This window comes from Athene cunicularia, assembly GCF_003259725.1.
Source record: "Athene cunicularia isolate RWA chromosome 21 unlocalized genomic scaffold, athCun1 chr21_part1, whole genome shotgun sequence".
In the NCBI taxonomy this organism is placed as follows: Eukaryota; Metazoa; Chordata; class Aves; order Strigiformes; family Strigidae; genus Athene; species Athene cunicularia.
In genome coordinates, this window is record NW_020799127.1 from 1521311 (window position 1) to 1536802 (window position 15492).

The window sequence follows — 15492 nt, forward strand, 5'->3', positions numbered from 1 at the left end:
CATGCGCGAGGCGCGGGCTGGCGGCGGCGGCGGAGGGGAATTAAAATGGAAGATGAGGAGGTCGCCGAGAGCTGGGAGGAGGCGGTGGGGTGCGGCCGGTGCGGCGGCAAGCTGCGAGCGCCTGCTAGGCCTCTTAAAGGGACCTCGGCTTCGCTCGGCGTGGGGGGCTGCAACCCGGCTCCAGCCCCTCCTGCTTGTCTCATCTCTGTCCCCACGTGCCGGGACTGCCGCAGGGAGCCGCTCCCTGCCCGTCCTTCCGCCCTCGTTTTCCACTCGCTCTCTAAACCATCCGTTTCTCTCCCCGGCCTTATGGGTCTGCGGGCAGGGCGGCAGCGACTGGTCAGTGCGGGTCGCGGCTGAGCCTGGAACAAAGCTCCTGCTGCCGAGGAGCATGTGGTAGGTTCTGGGAGGATGGCTGGTACCTTGCTTCCTCTCCTGAAGGGCTCTGACAAAACGTGTCTCTCCACCGTCACATTAGCCCTCGCAGGGCCTCTGGAGAGAGGTGGGTGGGCAGCCTGTCGCGGGGCGTGGTGAGGAAGCTGGGGGTGCGCATCAACAGCCCTTTCTCCCCCTTGCTCAAGATGAACGTGCTGCTTCGTTAGGACGCAATATGGGGACTCTTAGCATGGCCTAGTGTGGCTTCCAGTGTTGTAGCTGGAGTTCTCGCCTGCTTTTAATAACTGGCTGAATAGCTGAAGTTTTCATCACGTCTCTCATGCTGAGAGACTCTGAAACACTTCTGCGTGTCGCGCTTGCAAAATAAAATCATTATTTTAGAAGGAGTGTGGGCGGGTGATCTGTGGGGTATTCACAACAGTGTGATGAGAGAAAGGAAACTGTGTGTGCCAAGCAAACTCCTGTTTTAATAAGTTCATCAGGCTCGTTAATGACCAGAGGGCAGAAGGGCTTCATAACAATGACTTGGTGAGAAGACTGAATTTGATTCTGGTCAGGAGATTGTGTTACAGCTGACCAGAAAGGGAGTAGAAAAATAGAGCCTGTAACTCAATGCCCTCGCCAAGCAGTGTAAGAGGTGCCAGCAGCAGGCTGGCAGCATAAGCAAAGCACTCGCCCTCTCCTCTTGCCAATGCTGTGAGACTGCAGTTGTAGGAAGCCTCGTGCTGGGCGGCAAAGTTAATTCCGGCACTTGTTAAATTGTTCCATGAAGGGGCATAGCTCGTGTCTCAGGAGCTGATGATAGCTGTGGCCTTAAGTAATGGTTTAAAATTGTAGGGCTGCTCAAATCCCAGCCATTGGCTGTTTTTCTTCTTTGTCCTTGTGCCTTTTAGGTGTTCTTTTAAAGCCCTTAGTAGGAAAAAAATCTGTCACCTGTCCTTTCTCATGTCCTTTTGTAGTCCAAGCTGCTGAGAATTTCTGTTTGTCACCTTGGTGGTGCTTTGCCTCTGAGCAGAGATTTCTTGAGGAGCCACCACCATGCTTGCAGCTGCTTTTGCAGTTGTTAGGGCTTTGGATGTCTGCAAAAGCAATTGGAGCAACAAGAAAAGTGAGCTGTCTGCGGCAGGAGCTGCTCTTACGTAAGAGAAGAGATGGGAGCTGCCTTCTGGCATCTGTTGGGGTTTAGAAAGGTCATTTTCAAACCCTGCCCGACAGGAAGGAGACTTTGCTGCTGGTGGTGGCCACAGGAAGCGAAAAAATGAGTGGGATGGAGCGGAGGAGAGCCCAACATTGCTTTTCATGGACCAAATGGATGCTGGTGCAGTCAGGGACTGTAGGTTCTTGGTACTGCTACAGAAATCAAAGCTACCAGAGGTAGACAAGTTGAGAAAAGAGGAAGAGGGGGCAGGAAGAGGCTCTGCTGTAGAGCAGGCAGTGTGACCAACTCACTTGTTGGCAGTTGAAATAGATTTCAGGCACGCCTGCTGTTCTCTGCACCTCAAATCCTAGGGTACTCATCAGGCAGGGGAGCCTGGCAAATGCCTGAACAAGCTGGGTATTCTGTCGAATGCAAGAGGAAAAATTGTGGGCAGAAAAAAAGTATGAGCTGGCCTGGTCCTGTCATCGCAGGGTTTTTTTTGTCTTAAGGAATCCCCCTTTATTTTCTTCTTCCACCTATATCTTATTTGGTGTAGGTCTGAGGTAGCATGTGATGGATCCTGTGGAGGTGTCAGACATGATAGCCTTGGTCAGAACTCAAGAGGAATATCCAATAAAACGTAAGAGATGCCAAGGAGCAGCTTTAAGCATGTATTCTCCTCCTAATACTTCACACAGTTGAAAACCTGAGTTATTTTTTTTAGACCCTTCAGCACATCTCTGAGGAAACAGTAGTGATGTAGCGGGAGATCCATGGTGGGCTTCTGAGATGCATTGCCTGCTTCTCGGTGTGTAATTTTTTTTAGTATTCCACCCAGCAGGTGTTTGTTAGGACAGAAAGGACATCAGAGTTTCAGTACTGGTCCTTTTTTTGTGCTTGTAGGCTTTGGTGTTAAGGTTGTGAGCTTCTACTTGAGGTCTTAAAGAAGGTGGTTTCCAGCAAGAGGCAGTTGTGGGCTGACCAGAGGTGCCATGGCCTCCCAGTTGTAATCTCGCTTCATTTATCTCTTACAGATCTGCCTTCCAAAACCAGCAGTGCCAAAATCTCATTAGGTTGAGGTAAACCCCCCCTAAAACCTGATGCAGATCTTCCACTTTGGTTTGGTCAGTCAAGTAGCAGTAAAAGAGATCCTCAAGCATTTTTTTTTGCCTTTAACGTGACTTCTGTTTGTCTTTTAGCATTCTGTGTCATCAGAATTAGCCAGTGCTTGATGGAATAAGGAGCAGCTCCTTGGGTATGTGCCACCCCTTGAGTGACCATATGCCAGCCAGATGCCCTCTGCTCCGGCAGCTTCACCTACACCAGGAGTCCTGCAGGCACCACAGTCTTAATGCTGGTGCATTAGATCTGTGTTATCTAATTAAATCTTCAAAATGTCTGTGAAATGGGAAGGTTTTACTTGTCTGTCAGTTACAGGTGGAAAATCAAGTGTGTGAATAACAGATGAGTTGTCCAAGTTATGAGTGAGGATCGAAGCGCTGGGCTTCAAAGACCCAGTCTGGGTTAGTAAACACTAATATGACTTAGTGCATGGCTTGTTTTTCTTTTGTGTGGTCTAGCTGGCTTTAGGGAAGAGGGAAATCACAAAGGAGAGGTCTGTTTGTGACACTTAAGTCTATTTATCTGGTTAAACTAGTAATTAAATGTCAGGTGGGAAGCTGGGCTCCAAAACGAGTGGAAGTCCCATGTCCAGGGTCACAGGTAATCCTCAGTCCTTAATTGGCACTCTCCAGCTGGATGGATTGCTTATTCCTTCACTAACTAGAATTTGAGTATATCAGTGTCTTCTTAATTAGTAACTTATCTCAAGTCAGAACCTGTGAAGATAAAACATTAGTCTGGCAAATAGTTATAAAAGAAAGTGTCTTGCTTTTCCACTTCAGTTGGCTGATGGACAGTTTGCAGGGCAGTTAGATCCCAGCTGCTGCCTACAGCCTCCTCTCTGGCACTTAAAACTTCCCCTGCCACAGTCCAGAGTCTAAATCCCATAGTTAGACTGTGCCTTGCTTCACTGATCACTACCAGAAAGGGAAAAATCCCCCTTATCTGATTACCGGCTGCCTGGGGAGGATGTGAGCAGCCGAATGTGTGACTGAACTTTGTCCCTCGTGTGGGGACGGGGATTGTCACCTGCTTGTGTCACAGCTCTTGGTGAAAATCGGTCACCTGAAGTTTGCAAAAAACCTCATTTCTGTTGTCTCTAAATTGGTCGGGGTCTGAGTGGCAGAAAGGGCTGCCTGCCTTGAATTTCATCCTCTAGCAAAGGCAGCGTGTTCGCTGGTTATAAAGGTTTTGGCTAGTGTTGCTTTTAGCTAGTTGCTAAATATGATCGAAGTACAGAGAAGTCAAAAGGGAAATATTTCAGAGTGTAGCACTGTGACCTCTGGTCCGCTAACTACTTGTGGGATCAAAGGAGAAATGAACAGGATTTTGGTGTGCAGGAACTGAACCCTGGAGGAAACCCATGAGGATAACTGCTGACTTTTGATGTCTGAGCTGTAAGGACAGGTTTTTGACTTCACAGACCAAAATGATTTTTGTAAAACTTCTGCTGAATATTTGCTTTAGGTGTTTGTAACTGGGAGGAAAAACTGGGAAATGGAAGTTTCTGTTCCTGCTGCTCAGCGTTGCTTAGGCAGAGACAGTGATGAGGGAAGTGATGTTTGTAGGTTGGGAATGAACAGGTACTGTAACACCATGAAGTGAGTGTTGGTTTTAGGACACTACAGCAGGTCCTGCGTGGCCCTGCCCAGGTCACTCAGGAGCAGGCCCTGTGTTGTACTGCTCTCACAGACCTTGATGAGCAACTGGATGTGGTCACAGAGCCCACACAGGGACGTGGGTGCAGAAGGCAAGGGTGATCATCTGGGTGAAGAGATGTTTGTGAAACAACACGCAGAGGGCTTTTGCTAGATATTTGCTTCTGTTTTTTTTTTTTTCTAGATTGATAAGGGGTGTAAATATATTCCCAGTATGGATCTCTGAGGAGCGTCTGTGCGACCTGTCCGCCGCAGGAGGTGTGAAAGGTGGGAGGAAGGAGCTGCAGCCCTCCCAAATGCTTCCCCCCCCGGCCCTGTAACATGTCTGTGCTGGGAAGACCATGTGGCGCCTGCCAGGCTTGTTCCCAAAAATACTCTCGTGTCTTGTTTCTCAATATCCTAGCTGCCGAGAAGTGTTATCTACCTATGGAAGATGTAAACGCCAGCACAGCTTAAAAGCATCTGTGGCTTTCTTGGGTATGGTCCACTGCCAGGATTTAACATAAGTGGAGTAACCTGGAGAATTAATTAATGGAGCAGTCTGATTGCCAATAGCCTCAGGAATTGGAATGTTCCAGTAATTAATAGAAGATTAATTTATCTTCAGAGGAAAGAAATAGATAGCTAATGAGGAGTCAGCTTGGAGATACTTTAGGATTATCTACTTCTGCTCTTACTTGACGGTGTTTTCAGTGAAGCAGTGAGTTGGGTATCTGCAGCTGTATGTTTTTGGGTACCTGTGAACAGCTTTGGCAACCTCAGATGTTAAAATCTCTTTTTTTCCCCTAAAGAAATGAATGTTAACCAGGCCTTGAAGTTTATCTCCTGTCATTCAGAAAATGCCAGAGTATCTGATGGTGCTTTTAATAAGCAGATGAGATTTTGGTTTTAGTGTTAGCATGGGAGGGTGCAACTCTAGTCTAAATTCCCTCTTTCTGGGTTTGATCTTACACATTATTTGAGTTAGCAAAGGTTGGAAGGTTGTGTTCAGGGGTGATCGCCAGTAAATACATCAAAGAATGTGGTTAATGGTTTTCTAGAGCTGCATATTTGAAAGGTTATCAGTTATCTAGGAGAGCACAGCTTCCTTTACTGGACACTAGCCTGTGCTCTGTCAGGAGGGCTGGTAGGTATCTCCTTGATTTCTGCAAAGTAACCTACTTCTGGAGGTGGAGGGGGAAATATCCTCCTACTGTAAGGGGTGTGTAGGAAGTCCAAGTCTCTGCTTTCCTTCAAACATTCAGTCGTGGCTGCTCACTAAACTTCAAATAAAAAATAGCCAGCAGTTTTCTTGTTGCTTCCTTCCCTTATCAGCAGAGCTTGGAGCTGCTGTTATTTAGTCTATTTAGAGAGTCTTTGCTGGCAACGATGGGAAGGATAATTCCTTATACGTGTCCGACGCATTACAGTTATTCCAACAAAGCTCTTTAGACAACAGCTCGGGCTGACTCCGTCCTCTCTGTGCTTTGCAGTATGCTGGAGAAATGGGTTTGCTTGGGAATGTGCCTACACCTCGTGTGGAGCCGACCTCCAAAGGAGCATCCCTTCCCAAAGGGCACGTTTCTGGGTGTTGGGGGGGAACATCTATCTCCAACCTGCCAGTAACATCTCAGAATTGTCAGCTGTGTCAGTGGGGTTCTTGTTCAGGGTGAAAGAGCATAGGCGTGTCAGATCTAAGTGGCAGGTTTGTGTCTTTGTGTCTAATCGCTCTGCCGGAGGTATTTTATTGATCCTTTTATGCATTGCTATTTTCCCCAGGCCTAGAGGGTAGGACGGATGGCTGTGATGGGGCTGGACTTCAGTTTCCATTACGTCCTCATCTACAAATGCAGCTTAAATGTCAAAGAACAGTGTCTTCTTCATGCTGTTTGTTTGCGTCCTTTTTAGTATCTAGACATAATAGCACTAAAAATAGTTTGTAGAGATTCTTTACTAATCTTTGGGGAGGGTGTTTTGAACGGGGGTGAGAATGAGGCTTAGTTTTTGGTTATATAAATAAGTTTCATGGGAAATGAAAGATAGGAGAGCTTCCTAAGATTAATAACTGGTTTTTGTATGGTGTGACCTGCCCAGCTACTGGGTACGTGCAGCACGATGTCCTCGAATGCCAAGTCTAATTGCTTCTCCTGTGAGCTTGTGCCTTTGGGTTGTTGTAATGCTTCTGGCACTTGCCCTGTAAGTCAAGTCCTAATTTTATCTTGTTACCCACACAGCTCAGTGACAATGTGGCATAGCAATGGAAAGGGAATGACATCAGCAGACAAACAGATCTGTGGAAAGCAGCCGCAGGGATTTTTTTCTTTTATTAAGAATAAGCTCTGTCAAGGTGTTTCTGCTTCTTGAGCTTGTAAATTCATGCAGCGTGATCCCCGTCACGAACTGCTAGCTGTGTGAGGCTGCTAATGTCTTGGGTTGTTTTTGCAGTGTGATTAAGGGCTGCCCATTTGAATTGGGAATGCTCCCCATGTTCACACACCTCCACACCTACAATTCCAGCCATAGCAGTCTTAAACACCAAGAGTCTTTAAGCAGTCCTGTGGCTTCTGCTGAGAAAAGATGGGGTCAATCCCTGCATTTAAAAGCAAACACATCAGGAGGTGTGTGTGTGGGGTGGGGAGCTGCTTTTTTACACTTAGCCATCCACTTTGAACAAAGAGGAAGACTGTTTCTCCCCAAGAGTTCAGTGGATATCTGGAGGCAGCTGGAATCCTCACAGCAGTGCTGGGAACGATGAGGATCGTGCAAGACTAACAGTTGTTTGGATGGAGTGAGAGTGATCCGTATATATTTGTTGGGATTGGTTGTTTTATATTTTTCTGCCAGGATTTCTACGTGTGGAGGAAGTCTCTTGTTTTGGAGAGTACACAGTGGTTCTAACCGCTGCTGACGTTATAACTTAGAGGATATTTTAGCTGCCTGTTACTCTGCTTCTTAGTGAGGAGCTCCCCAGGCACGGGGCAGCTGTTGAGCCTGTGTGGTGGATATGAACCAGGACCATGCACGTTTGCTTAGCATCCACTGACAAGGGAGGGATAAGAGGCAAAAATACCAAAAAGTGATCTGTACGGGAGGAGCAAGGAGTGAAACAGGGACTGTAAAGGACTCATTTGGAGAGGGGTGTCATGATGGCAGGTTTTTGAGGGATTCTTTGGAATAAGTTTGTGTGTGAGCAGATTTAAGAACTATAGGGGTTTTGTTTTGGTTGGTTTTTTTTTTTCTGGAAGGGGAAGTTTTGGGTTCTGGCATCAGAGGATGCAGAGGAAGTCTGGCGCATGTGAGGGTATGAAGAGCTGTCCAGCTGTGCTGGGGGTCAGTGTGACAGTCGCATTAATCAGAGTGTTTTTCAGATGCTGAGGTCAAACTGACGCTTTGCAATTACAGGATCCTGCAGTCCGATGTATGGACCGCAACTTTAGCCCCAGGACTGACCTGCAAAGCCACCAGGAATGCAGAAATGTGGCTTTTGTCAAAGCCATCTCTCCTCTTCCAGGAAGGAGAGAGGTCAGAGAAAGCAGCCTTCCTCGTGGCTACCGTGTGGCTTGTCATATTTTTGTGCCCCAGAGTCCTCACTGCGGGCAGCTTTGCTTGTCTGCCCTAGTTCAGTGCTGTGGCTCTGACCCGTAACCGGCTTCGTAGTCGCTGCACTGCGCCGAACGCTAAACAGAATGAGATGATCTTGAGCGTGCTTTCCCCCCGCCTCCGCCCTATCTTCCTGTCATTCCTCTTCCCCACGTGCTGAAGTATTTAATAAGGGATATTTAAGGAAACTTCCTTCCATTCCACTGCTTCCAGGGGGCCCTGGCTAGGCGTGGTTAACTATTTCAGTTTGAAAAAGTGTTTTAAGGACTCTTCTACAGCAGGATATAACCTCTCTGGCGTGGTGCGGGCTGATGAGCTCACCCCTTCCCCTTAATTTGACTTTCATTGTTTGCCACCAGCCACTCTACATCATCTCCATCCTTGCCGGGATATCCGTTTCCCTGCTGCCTGTTCCTAGCTGGCTGTTCCTCTGTCTTTGCAGACCGGAGGCAGCTGATGCACATTTTTTTCCCCCCATCCCCCGCAGCATTGGGATGGGATTTTCCTCCCAGTCCTCTTGAAGAGGAAGGAAACTGCAGGTGCATTTGGCCTCAACGGGAGGTTCTAGCTGGGACCTGGCCTTCAGCTCCATGCTGCATGAAGCCCCTGGCTGCCTTTGTTCTTACAAATCACAGAATTTGGTAGAAAATTCAACCTCCCACCCACCTTTTGTTTTCCCCATCCAGTTTATAACTATCACCTTCTAGATGGTGGCTACAGTGGGCTGTTGGCCTGTGTAGCAGCATGACCAAGAGCAAACACAGTGGTTTGGCATCTTGTAGAAACTTGCATTCATTCCCTGCTTACTGAGGCATCAGGGAATTGCCATGCAAACCAGTTTCTTTACTGGGTTGGGCCTGCTATGGTTTTTGACAGCAGGGTAGGCTCCACTGGCAGTGAGCTTTCAGTGTAGTTAAGCAAACCCGCCTGAAAAGTAGAGCAGCTGCATCCTGCCAGAAGCTTGGAATTTCCTTCAGTATTGCCAGTTATTGGCTGGTGAAACTAGGACACTCACAGGTAGATTTTTTTTTTTCCCCTTTTCATTGATGTTGAAATAAAACACATCGCTGTTTCGTAGGCTTTTTTAATAGCATCAGCAGCTGTGGGAATCTAAAGATACCAGCGAGGTTGAGGAAGGTTACCTAAAGAGAGACTGAGGCTGAAAGCTGACTATTTTTCTGTTTAGCAAGATGTCTCTGTATAATTGCTCCAATTGCAAAATGTAAACACCTTTGCTAAGGTAGATGCAAGCCTTGGACAGAAGTTGACATGCTTAAAGCTGCGCTCTCTTGGCATTCAGGGGTGATTAATACATCTTTCCGCCAATTGATGACTCGGCAGCGATGTTGCAAAGGGAAGGAGAAGCGCAATAAGGCTCTGCTCTGCTCCGACGAGTCCTTGGGTGCACGTCGGGCAGGGCAGGGACTTTTTTGTGAAGGAGGATTGTTGCAGCAAGCAGAAGGAATGTGGCCCTGCCGGCTAGTCCTCTGAATGGCTGCAGGCTCTGGGGCTGAGCTGCCCCACTGAAATCAAGCGTGTAGGCTGATGCGGATCGTCCCGGCCGGCGGCTGCTGCTGCTTCTCTGCCCGAGAGGTTTGGCGCCGGTTCCTGCTGGGATCTGGGAATACCTTGCTGCGTATTCCCGTGGCTCTTTACCCTTAATAGAGCTTTCTTGCCAGATGAAGTCCTTAAAATGAAAGATGAGTGCCTCGCAGCTGCCCTCTCGCCACGATACGCAAAATCCACAGCCTGCTGTAGGTGTATTAATGGCTACATAGAATATATGTGGTGGCTTTGCTTTTCTCTGCCTCTTGATTTGCAAGTCATCCTCGGATGGAGATGCGTGCTCTCTCTGCCCCCTTTATTGTATCGCTGTGCAGAAGAGTGAAATTAAACGTGTGCACAGACAGGCTCAAACTCTAGTCTCCAAGACAAGCCTTCAGGTTTTTATTTTTATCTCCTTCCTTTCTAGGAAATAGACAGACGGTTGGAGAAGAAGCTGAAGATCACGCAGAAGGAAAGGTAACAATGCTGTGTGATTTGGTAAAAAACCTGTTTTCCTGAGGTGCTGTTGGACATCTGAAGGCCTGGGGAGTGGGAACACTGGGGAAACAGCTTCAAGCAGAGCAGAGAGCGCTGGGTTTGAGTTCAGTAATAGGGATCTCTATAATCATGCCACTAGATGGCCCTTTCGATCTGTAGCAGTGTAGCGGAAAGCTTCTTGAGAGTGATTTTATTTCAGAGCCGGGTCTTCCAGACTGGATGTAGCTACAGCTATGGGGAAGCCATTTAAGAAAAAGACACTCAAAGGAAGAAATGGGTGAGTCAGGTAATCCCAACTCATGGCCCTCAACTGGCTTGCTGTGTCTTGCATCAGTAGGACTTTCTTTTACTGCTTACTTTGGGTTGGGGTGGGGGTGTGTGATATTCTCTTCTAGCAGAAATATTTCTAATAATTTCTGACAAGTCTTTTGTTGTTAGTTGGGTTGGGTTTTTTTCCTCTTTGATCCTTAGTGGACCGTTTAAAGAATCGTGTCATTGCTTCTCTGGGACTTCCGCACAGAGAAGGGATCATAAAAAAAATACAAATGGAGCCAAGGCTGGCTCTGAGGAGTGAAATGGCAGGGTTGGAGTGGAAGGCTGGGTATCCTGGTGAGAGGAGCCCTGAAAGTCCTTGCAGGAAATGGAATCAAGGTGCTTATTACTGATATCTTCAAATTGAAGTGCTAAAACTTTTGCCCGGTGTCTGCTTCCCTTTCCTTTGGTCGAGTTTAAAGATGTCAGACGCAGCAGGGACTGATTTTCAGTCCCTTGCTGAGCTAACCTCCTGCAAACTTGCCTGCCATTCTAGTTTAGGGTTACAAATATAACAAGGTCTTTAATTATTACAGGCTGCCTCTTAATCATGGGAATGACATCTGACTGGGAGGAATTCACATGCAGAGCGAAAAAAAGTGGTTGCCATAGAAAACAAGTGCCAACCCAATGTTTTTTTTCTTTTAAACAGTAGAAAGTCAAAATCTCCTCCTAAAGTGCCGATCGTGATTCAGGACGACAGCCTTCCCGCGGGTCCTCCCCCGCAGATCCGCATCTTGAAGAGGCCGACGACCAACGGCGTCCTCAGCAATCCCAACTCCGCCAGCAGACCGGCCTTCCCCGTGAAATCCCTGGCGCAGAGGGAAGCAGAATACGCTGAAGCCAGGAAACGAATATTGGGCAGCGCGAGCCCTGAAGAAGAGCAGGAAAAGCCTGTTCTAGATAGGTGAGGAACCCATTCTGGATAGGGGGGATGCTCTAGGTAGGTGAGGAAACCTGTTCTGGATAGGGAGGGATTGTTCTAGGTAGGTGTGGAACCCCGTTCTAGATAGCGGGTTATGCCACGGCAGCTTTGTCTGCACTCCGCTCAAACACCAGAGGATGTCAAATGTCAAACATCAGAAGGAGGAGGATGAGCTCATTGAAGAGTGAAGTGAGGCCAGCAAAGAGAAAGAGCAGCTTTGTTAGAGAGGGAAGAATCTTAAATCTCAAGTATATGGGAACTGAGGGAAGCACAAGTACCTGATAAGGCCATGAAGGTTATCTTAGACTCTTGGAAGAGCATGCTGGGGGTATAGAGAGGAGTGCAGGCAACCAGTTATCTTCATGGGATATACCCTTGCCTTTCCTGAGGTTTTTGACTTAGGGGTGTGGGTGGGAAAGTCCAGCTTAAGCACTCACAAACAAATGCAGGTTATTTGAAGGCTCTGTGCTCGCCCTTCTATTTGCAGCATGGTTCTTGCCTACTTTTTGGGAAGAAATGAAGTGCTAGTTCAATTTTTGGTCGTGTTCCCCATCCCAGGCAGCGACATGTGCCGCTTGTCCTGTGGCAGTGACTTCCCACTGAGGCGAGTATGGAGGAATATATTATTATTTGGCCAAGAAGATCAGTGGTATCCTGGCTTGTATCAGCACTAGCATGGCCAGCAGGGACAGGGAAGGGATCTTACCCCTGGACTTGGCACTGGTGAGGCCGCCTCTCAATTAGTGGGTTCAGTTTTGGGCCCCTCCCTCCAAAAAGGCCATTGAATGACTCAAGCGTAGCCAGAGAAGGGCAACGGAGCTGGGGCAGGGTCTGGAGCACAGGTCTGCTGGGGAGCGGCTGAGGGAACTGGATGGGTTTAGTCTGGAGAAGAGGAGGCTGAGGGGAGACCTCCTGGCCCTCTGCAACTCCCTGCCAGGAGGGGGCAGAGAGGGGGGATGAGTCTCTGGAGCCAAGGAGCCAGCGCCAGGCCCCGAGGGAATGGCCTCAAGCTGCCCAGGGCAGGGTCAGGCTGGCTCTGAGGAAGGATTTCTGTGCAGAAGGGGCTGCTGGGCGTTGGAATGGGCTGCCCAGGGCAGGGGGGAGTCCCCGGGATCCCTGGAGGGGTTGAAGAGTCAGGCTGACCCAGCACTGAGGGATCTGGTGGAGTTGGGAACGGTCAGGGTGAGGTTCATGGTTGGACTGGAGGAGCTTCAAGGGCTTTTCCAACTGAGATGATTCTGTGAAGGTGCCAAGCATTACGCAGCCGTGTTGCCTCCGCCTCTGATCTCCTTTCTTGTTGCAGGCCGCCGAGGATCTCTCAACCAGAAGACACCAGACAGCCCAATAATGTGATCAGACAACCCCTGGGTCCCGATGGCTCACAAGGCTTCAAACAACGCAGATAAATGCGGGCGAGAGATGCTGCTGCGGAAGGCAGGGTCCGCCGCCACGGGTCGCACTGCCGTGACGGACAAACGGACTTGAGCAAAGGGAACTACCTGGTTTATTTGCACTGTGATCCCCTTTGCTCTGCCCACTGTGACCTTCAACCCCACGCACTGTGACCTCCCCTCTCCACCCACTGTGACCGGCAAACCGAGAAGGGCTGTCCCCAAGTCACTGTCAAAGGAAAGGGGACAACGAGGGAGGGGAAGGGTGTAAAGGACTCGGATGGGTGCAGGGAGTCGTGTGTGTGCCACTTGGGTTGAAGCTAGCGCCAGCAATAACGTTTGTTGTACTCATAACCTGGCATTTAAGGAAAAAAAAAAAATGGGAAGCCTCCCCAGACACGCATGTTGTCCTCATCACTTTAAGAGCAAGTTCTGTTTCAAAGGATCTCTTTTATTTTATTTTTTTCTTGTTTGTTTTCTGTATATCAGCTCAACGGAGTGCATGGGAAGGGTTTTAACTGTTTGTTTTAATTGAGAGAGGTAGTTACGTGTTTGAAAAGGAGTTTCAATGAATTTCTGCGACTTTAATGGCTCGGGTTTGGCAAACTCTTGTTTCTTGTTCTCTATTTCTACCACTGCCAAGCATGTGGAAGCGGACTCCCTCATACCTGGCCTTTCTGATCGCCTTGGGAGCCGGCGGAGTCCGATGATCTCGTTTACGTTTTGCACCTGTTAAAGCTTGGCTAGTATTTTCTGCTGGCTTGGAGGAAAAGCTTAAAATACATCTTTTTTTTTGTTTTCTTTTTTTTTTGTTTTTGTATTTGGGGAGAAGGGAATGTAGACCGATCCCGTGAAAATGCTTGCTGCCTGCCTGCTGTTTGCGGCAGAGAGCGCCAGGCGGCGAAGAACCAGGGCTCCGTCGCCAGGAGGAGAACAGCCGGCGCCGCTCCACTCTGTGAAATAAATAGGTGGCGAGGAGCCCTGCTCCGTGAGGTCTGTGCTCGTCAGGAGGCTGGCGTAACGATGGGGAGTGCGGGGTGTCCCGAGGGTCCGAACCCGAGCAGCGGCTTAACCATGGAGTGAAGGCTCCAGTCGATCTCTTGGTCACGGTACAAGCTGCGTTTGCCTCTGGAAATCAGAGATGTCGGGAACAAAAACGGCGATGGATAAAGTCTGGATGATTCCCCCTGTCTTCCTGGTGGCAGCTGGCTCTGCATGAGGCTTCAGGGAAGAGATTTTCCACCTCTGGCTCCCAGGAAGAGGACAGGGAGAGGCTGGTGATCCGCAAGAATGCGGATGTTTCCCCTCTGCACGAAGCTGACCTACCTTAATATCACTTGATATCAAGGGATTAGATGAACACTAAATGCTCTTCTTGGAGGGGATGGTACCTAGAAAACCATTTCTGGTTCTCAGCGGATTATTCTGTACGGGTGCAGCCTTCCCTGCCACTTCGTGCTCAGTAGGTTCAAGGGTAAACGAGCAAATCTTGACGTCTTCTATGCGAAGGGAAGTGACCGTACAAAAAGACGTGTATGGAAATAAGGCTTAAAAAAACAAAACCGGTAAAATAAACCTACCTGTGTTTAAAAAGAATCTGCTAGAGCGTTAATTAGCTGATTAAAGCACCAAGGACGGTGGCGAGGTGGCGAGCATTGTCCCTGGGCATGCCCAACTGCTGGAGCTATTTTTTGGGGGGATGTCTTATATTTTATTACCCCCCCACACTGGTGGTCAGGATGAGTCCCTGGGGGAGAGTGGGAGGGGAGAAGGACGTCAGCAATAACTGTAGTCACCGCGCCTTTCCTTAATTATTATTAAAAATAGCTTTTAATGGCCAAAAACCCCCCAAATCCACCTGGTTCTTGGTGTAGTTGACCAGTGTTAAAATGGCCGCCGCCTCTGGCACCAAAATCTCCAGTTCAGGCACTGAAATCTCCCGGCTCCTCTGTCCCGGTGACCAGGATACGTCCCGCCCGCGGGCAGGGTTCGGTGGCGTTCCTGCGGGATGCCCCTTCGTCCCGGGAAGGTGGAGGATAAACACGATACCGTGTGTTTTCACCCCAAAATGTGCGCCGAAGAGAAAACTGTTTTATAAATTGTATTTTAAATAAATGTCTTTAAACTTTTAACGACTTACTTTTTCTCCTTTGTCCCTGTCTCTCGCAGGGGCTGCTGCAAGAAGGATGTTTCAGTGGCAGCTTAAACTCCCAGCGCGAGTAGATGTTTAAAAATGCATCAGGAAGGTAAAATCTGAGAGCATTCGGCTGTAATTGTGCCAGTATTAGCCCAAAAAGGGGATATTTTGCCCCATTTTTAGGCTCATTTTGGAGATGTGGCCCAAGGAGGGGGGGAAATGGCGGTGCTTGGAGGGAAGATGTAGTTTCCCAACCCAGGTGTAAACTGGGACTGTGCTGCTTCTTGCCGTGGAGGGTATAGAAGTGATTTTTATTTATTTTATTTAGGGTTTTGTGTTGTGCTGGTCTCCCTGCTCAGGCGTTGTGCTCAGTAACCATCAGAGAAGGTGGGCACAGGCTGAAGGACTGCCTCTCCTTGAGGCAAAGAGGGCTCAGGGTGTGCTGGCAGCTCCTACAAGCCCTGACTCCCTTTTAATTCTTTCTTTAAATATTTTTTTAATGTGGAATCGGGGGAAAAAAAAAAATCTGACTTTTAGTGAGTTGCAGTTGCAAAGTGGGGAGGAAAGGTGCTGCAGCAGCACGCCCGCCTGGCGGTGTGCCTTGACAGGGCCGGGCTGGGAGCTGGCCGCAACCGGGCGCTGTGCAGCCGCTCCGCGACCGCGTACTGGTTCCCAGTTCCATCAGCCCGCTGGGACCAGTTCCCCCTCCTCTTCTCTGCAGTGGAGCCTCCCGCCCGCCGGGGGGCGCCGCGGCGGCGGGTGCGGAAGCGCCGCCCCCCGCTCCGCTCCCC

The 15492-nt window shown here is 48.9% G+C and overlaps 1 protein-coding gene across 2 annotated transcripts; it reads left to right on the forward strand.

Moving 5' to 3' along the window:
• On the forward strand, positions 1-14381 carry SZRD1 (SUZ RNA binding domain containing 1). Of its 2 annotated transcripts, none has more exons than XR_003399877.1 (4): positions 1-89; positions 9866-9915; positions 10901-11155; positions 12477-14381. XR_003399877.1 is itself a non-coding variant. In XM_026862845.1 (4 exons), the coding sequence occupies exons 1-4, from the start codon at positions 46-48 to the stop codon at positions 12577-12579; spliced, it is 459 nt and encodes a 152-aa protein (XP_026718646.1). In that variant the 5' UTR covers positions 7-45; the 3' UTR covers positions 12580-14381. The 2 variants fall into 2 exon arrangements, 1 of the variants encoding a protein (XP_026718646.1); XM_026862845.1 differs by having other exon boundaries at positions 7-95; positions 9865-9915.
• Positions 14382-15492: the final 1111 nt, after the last annotated feature.

Coding starts and splice junctions, on each gene's coding strand:
- SZRD1 (XM_026862845.1), top strand. CDS start 46: ATGGAAGATGAGGAGGTCGCCGAGAGCTGGGAGGAGGCGGTGGGGTGC. Junction 9,916..10,900: donor AAGATCACGCAGAAGGAAAG/GTAACAATGCTG, acceptor TCTTTTAAACAG/TAGAAAGTCAAAATCTCCTC. Junction 11,156..12,476: donor GAAAAGCCTGTTCTAGATAG/GTGAGGAACCCA, acceptor TTCTTGTTGCAG/GCCGCCGAGGATCTCTCAAC.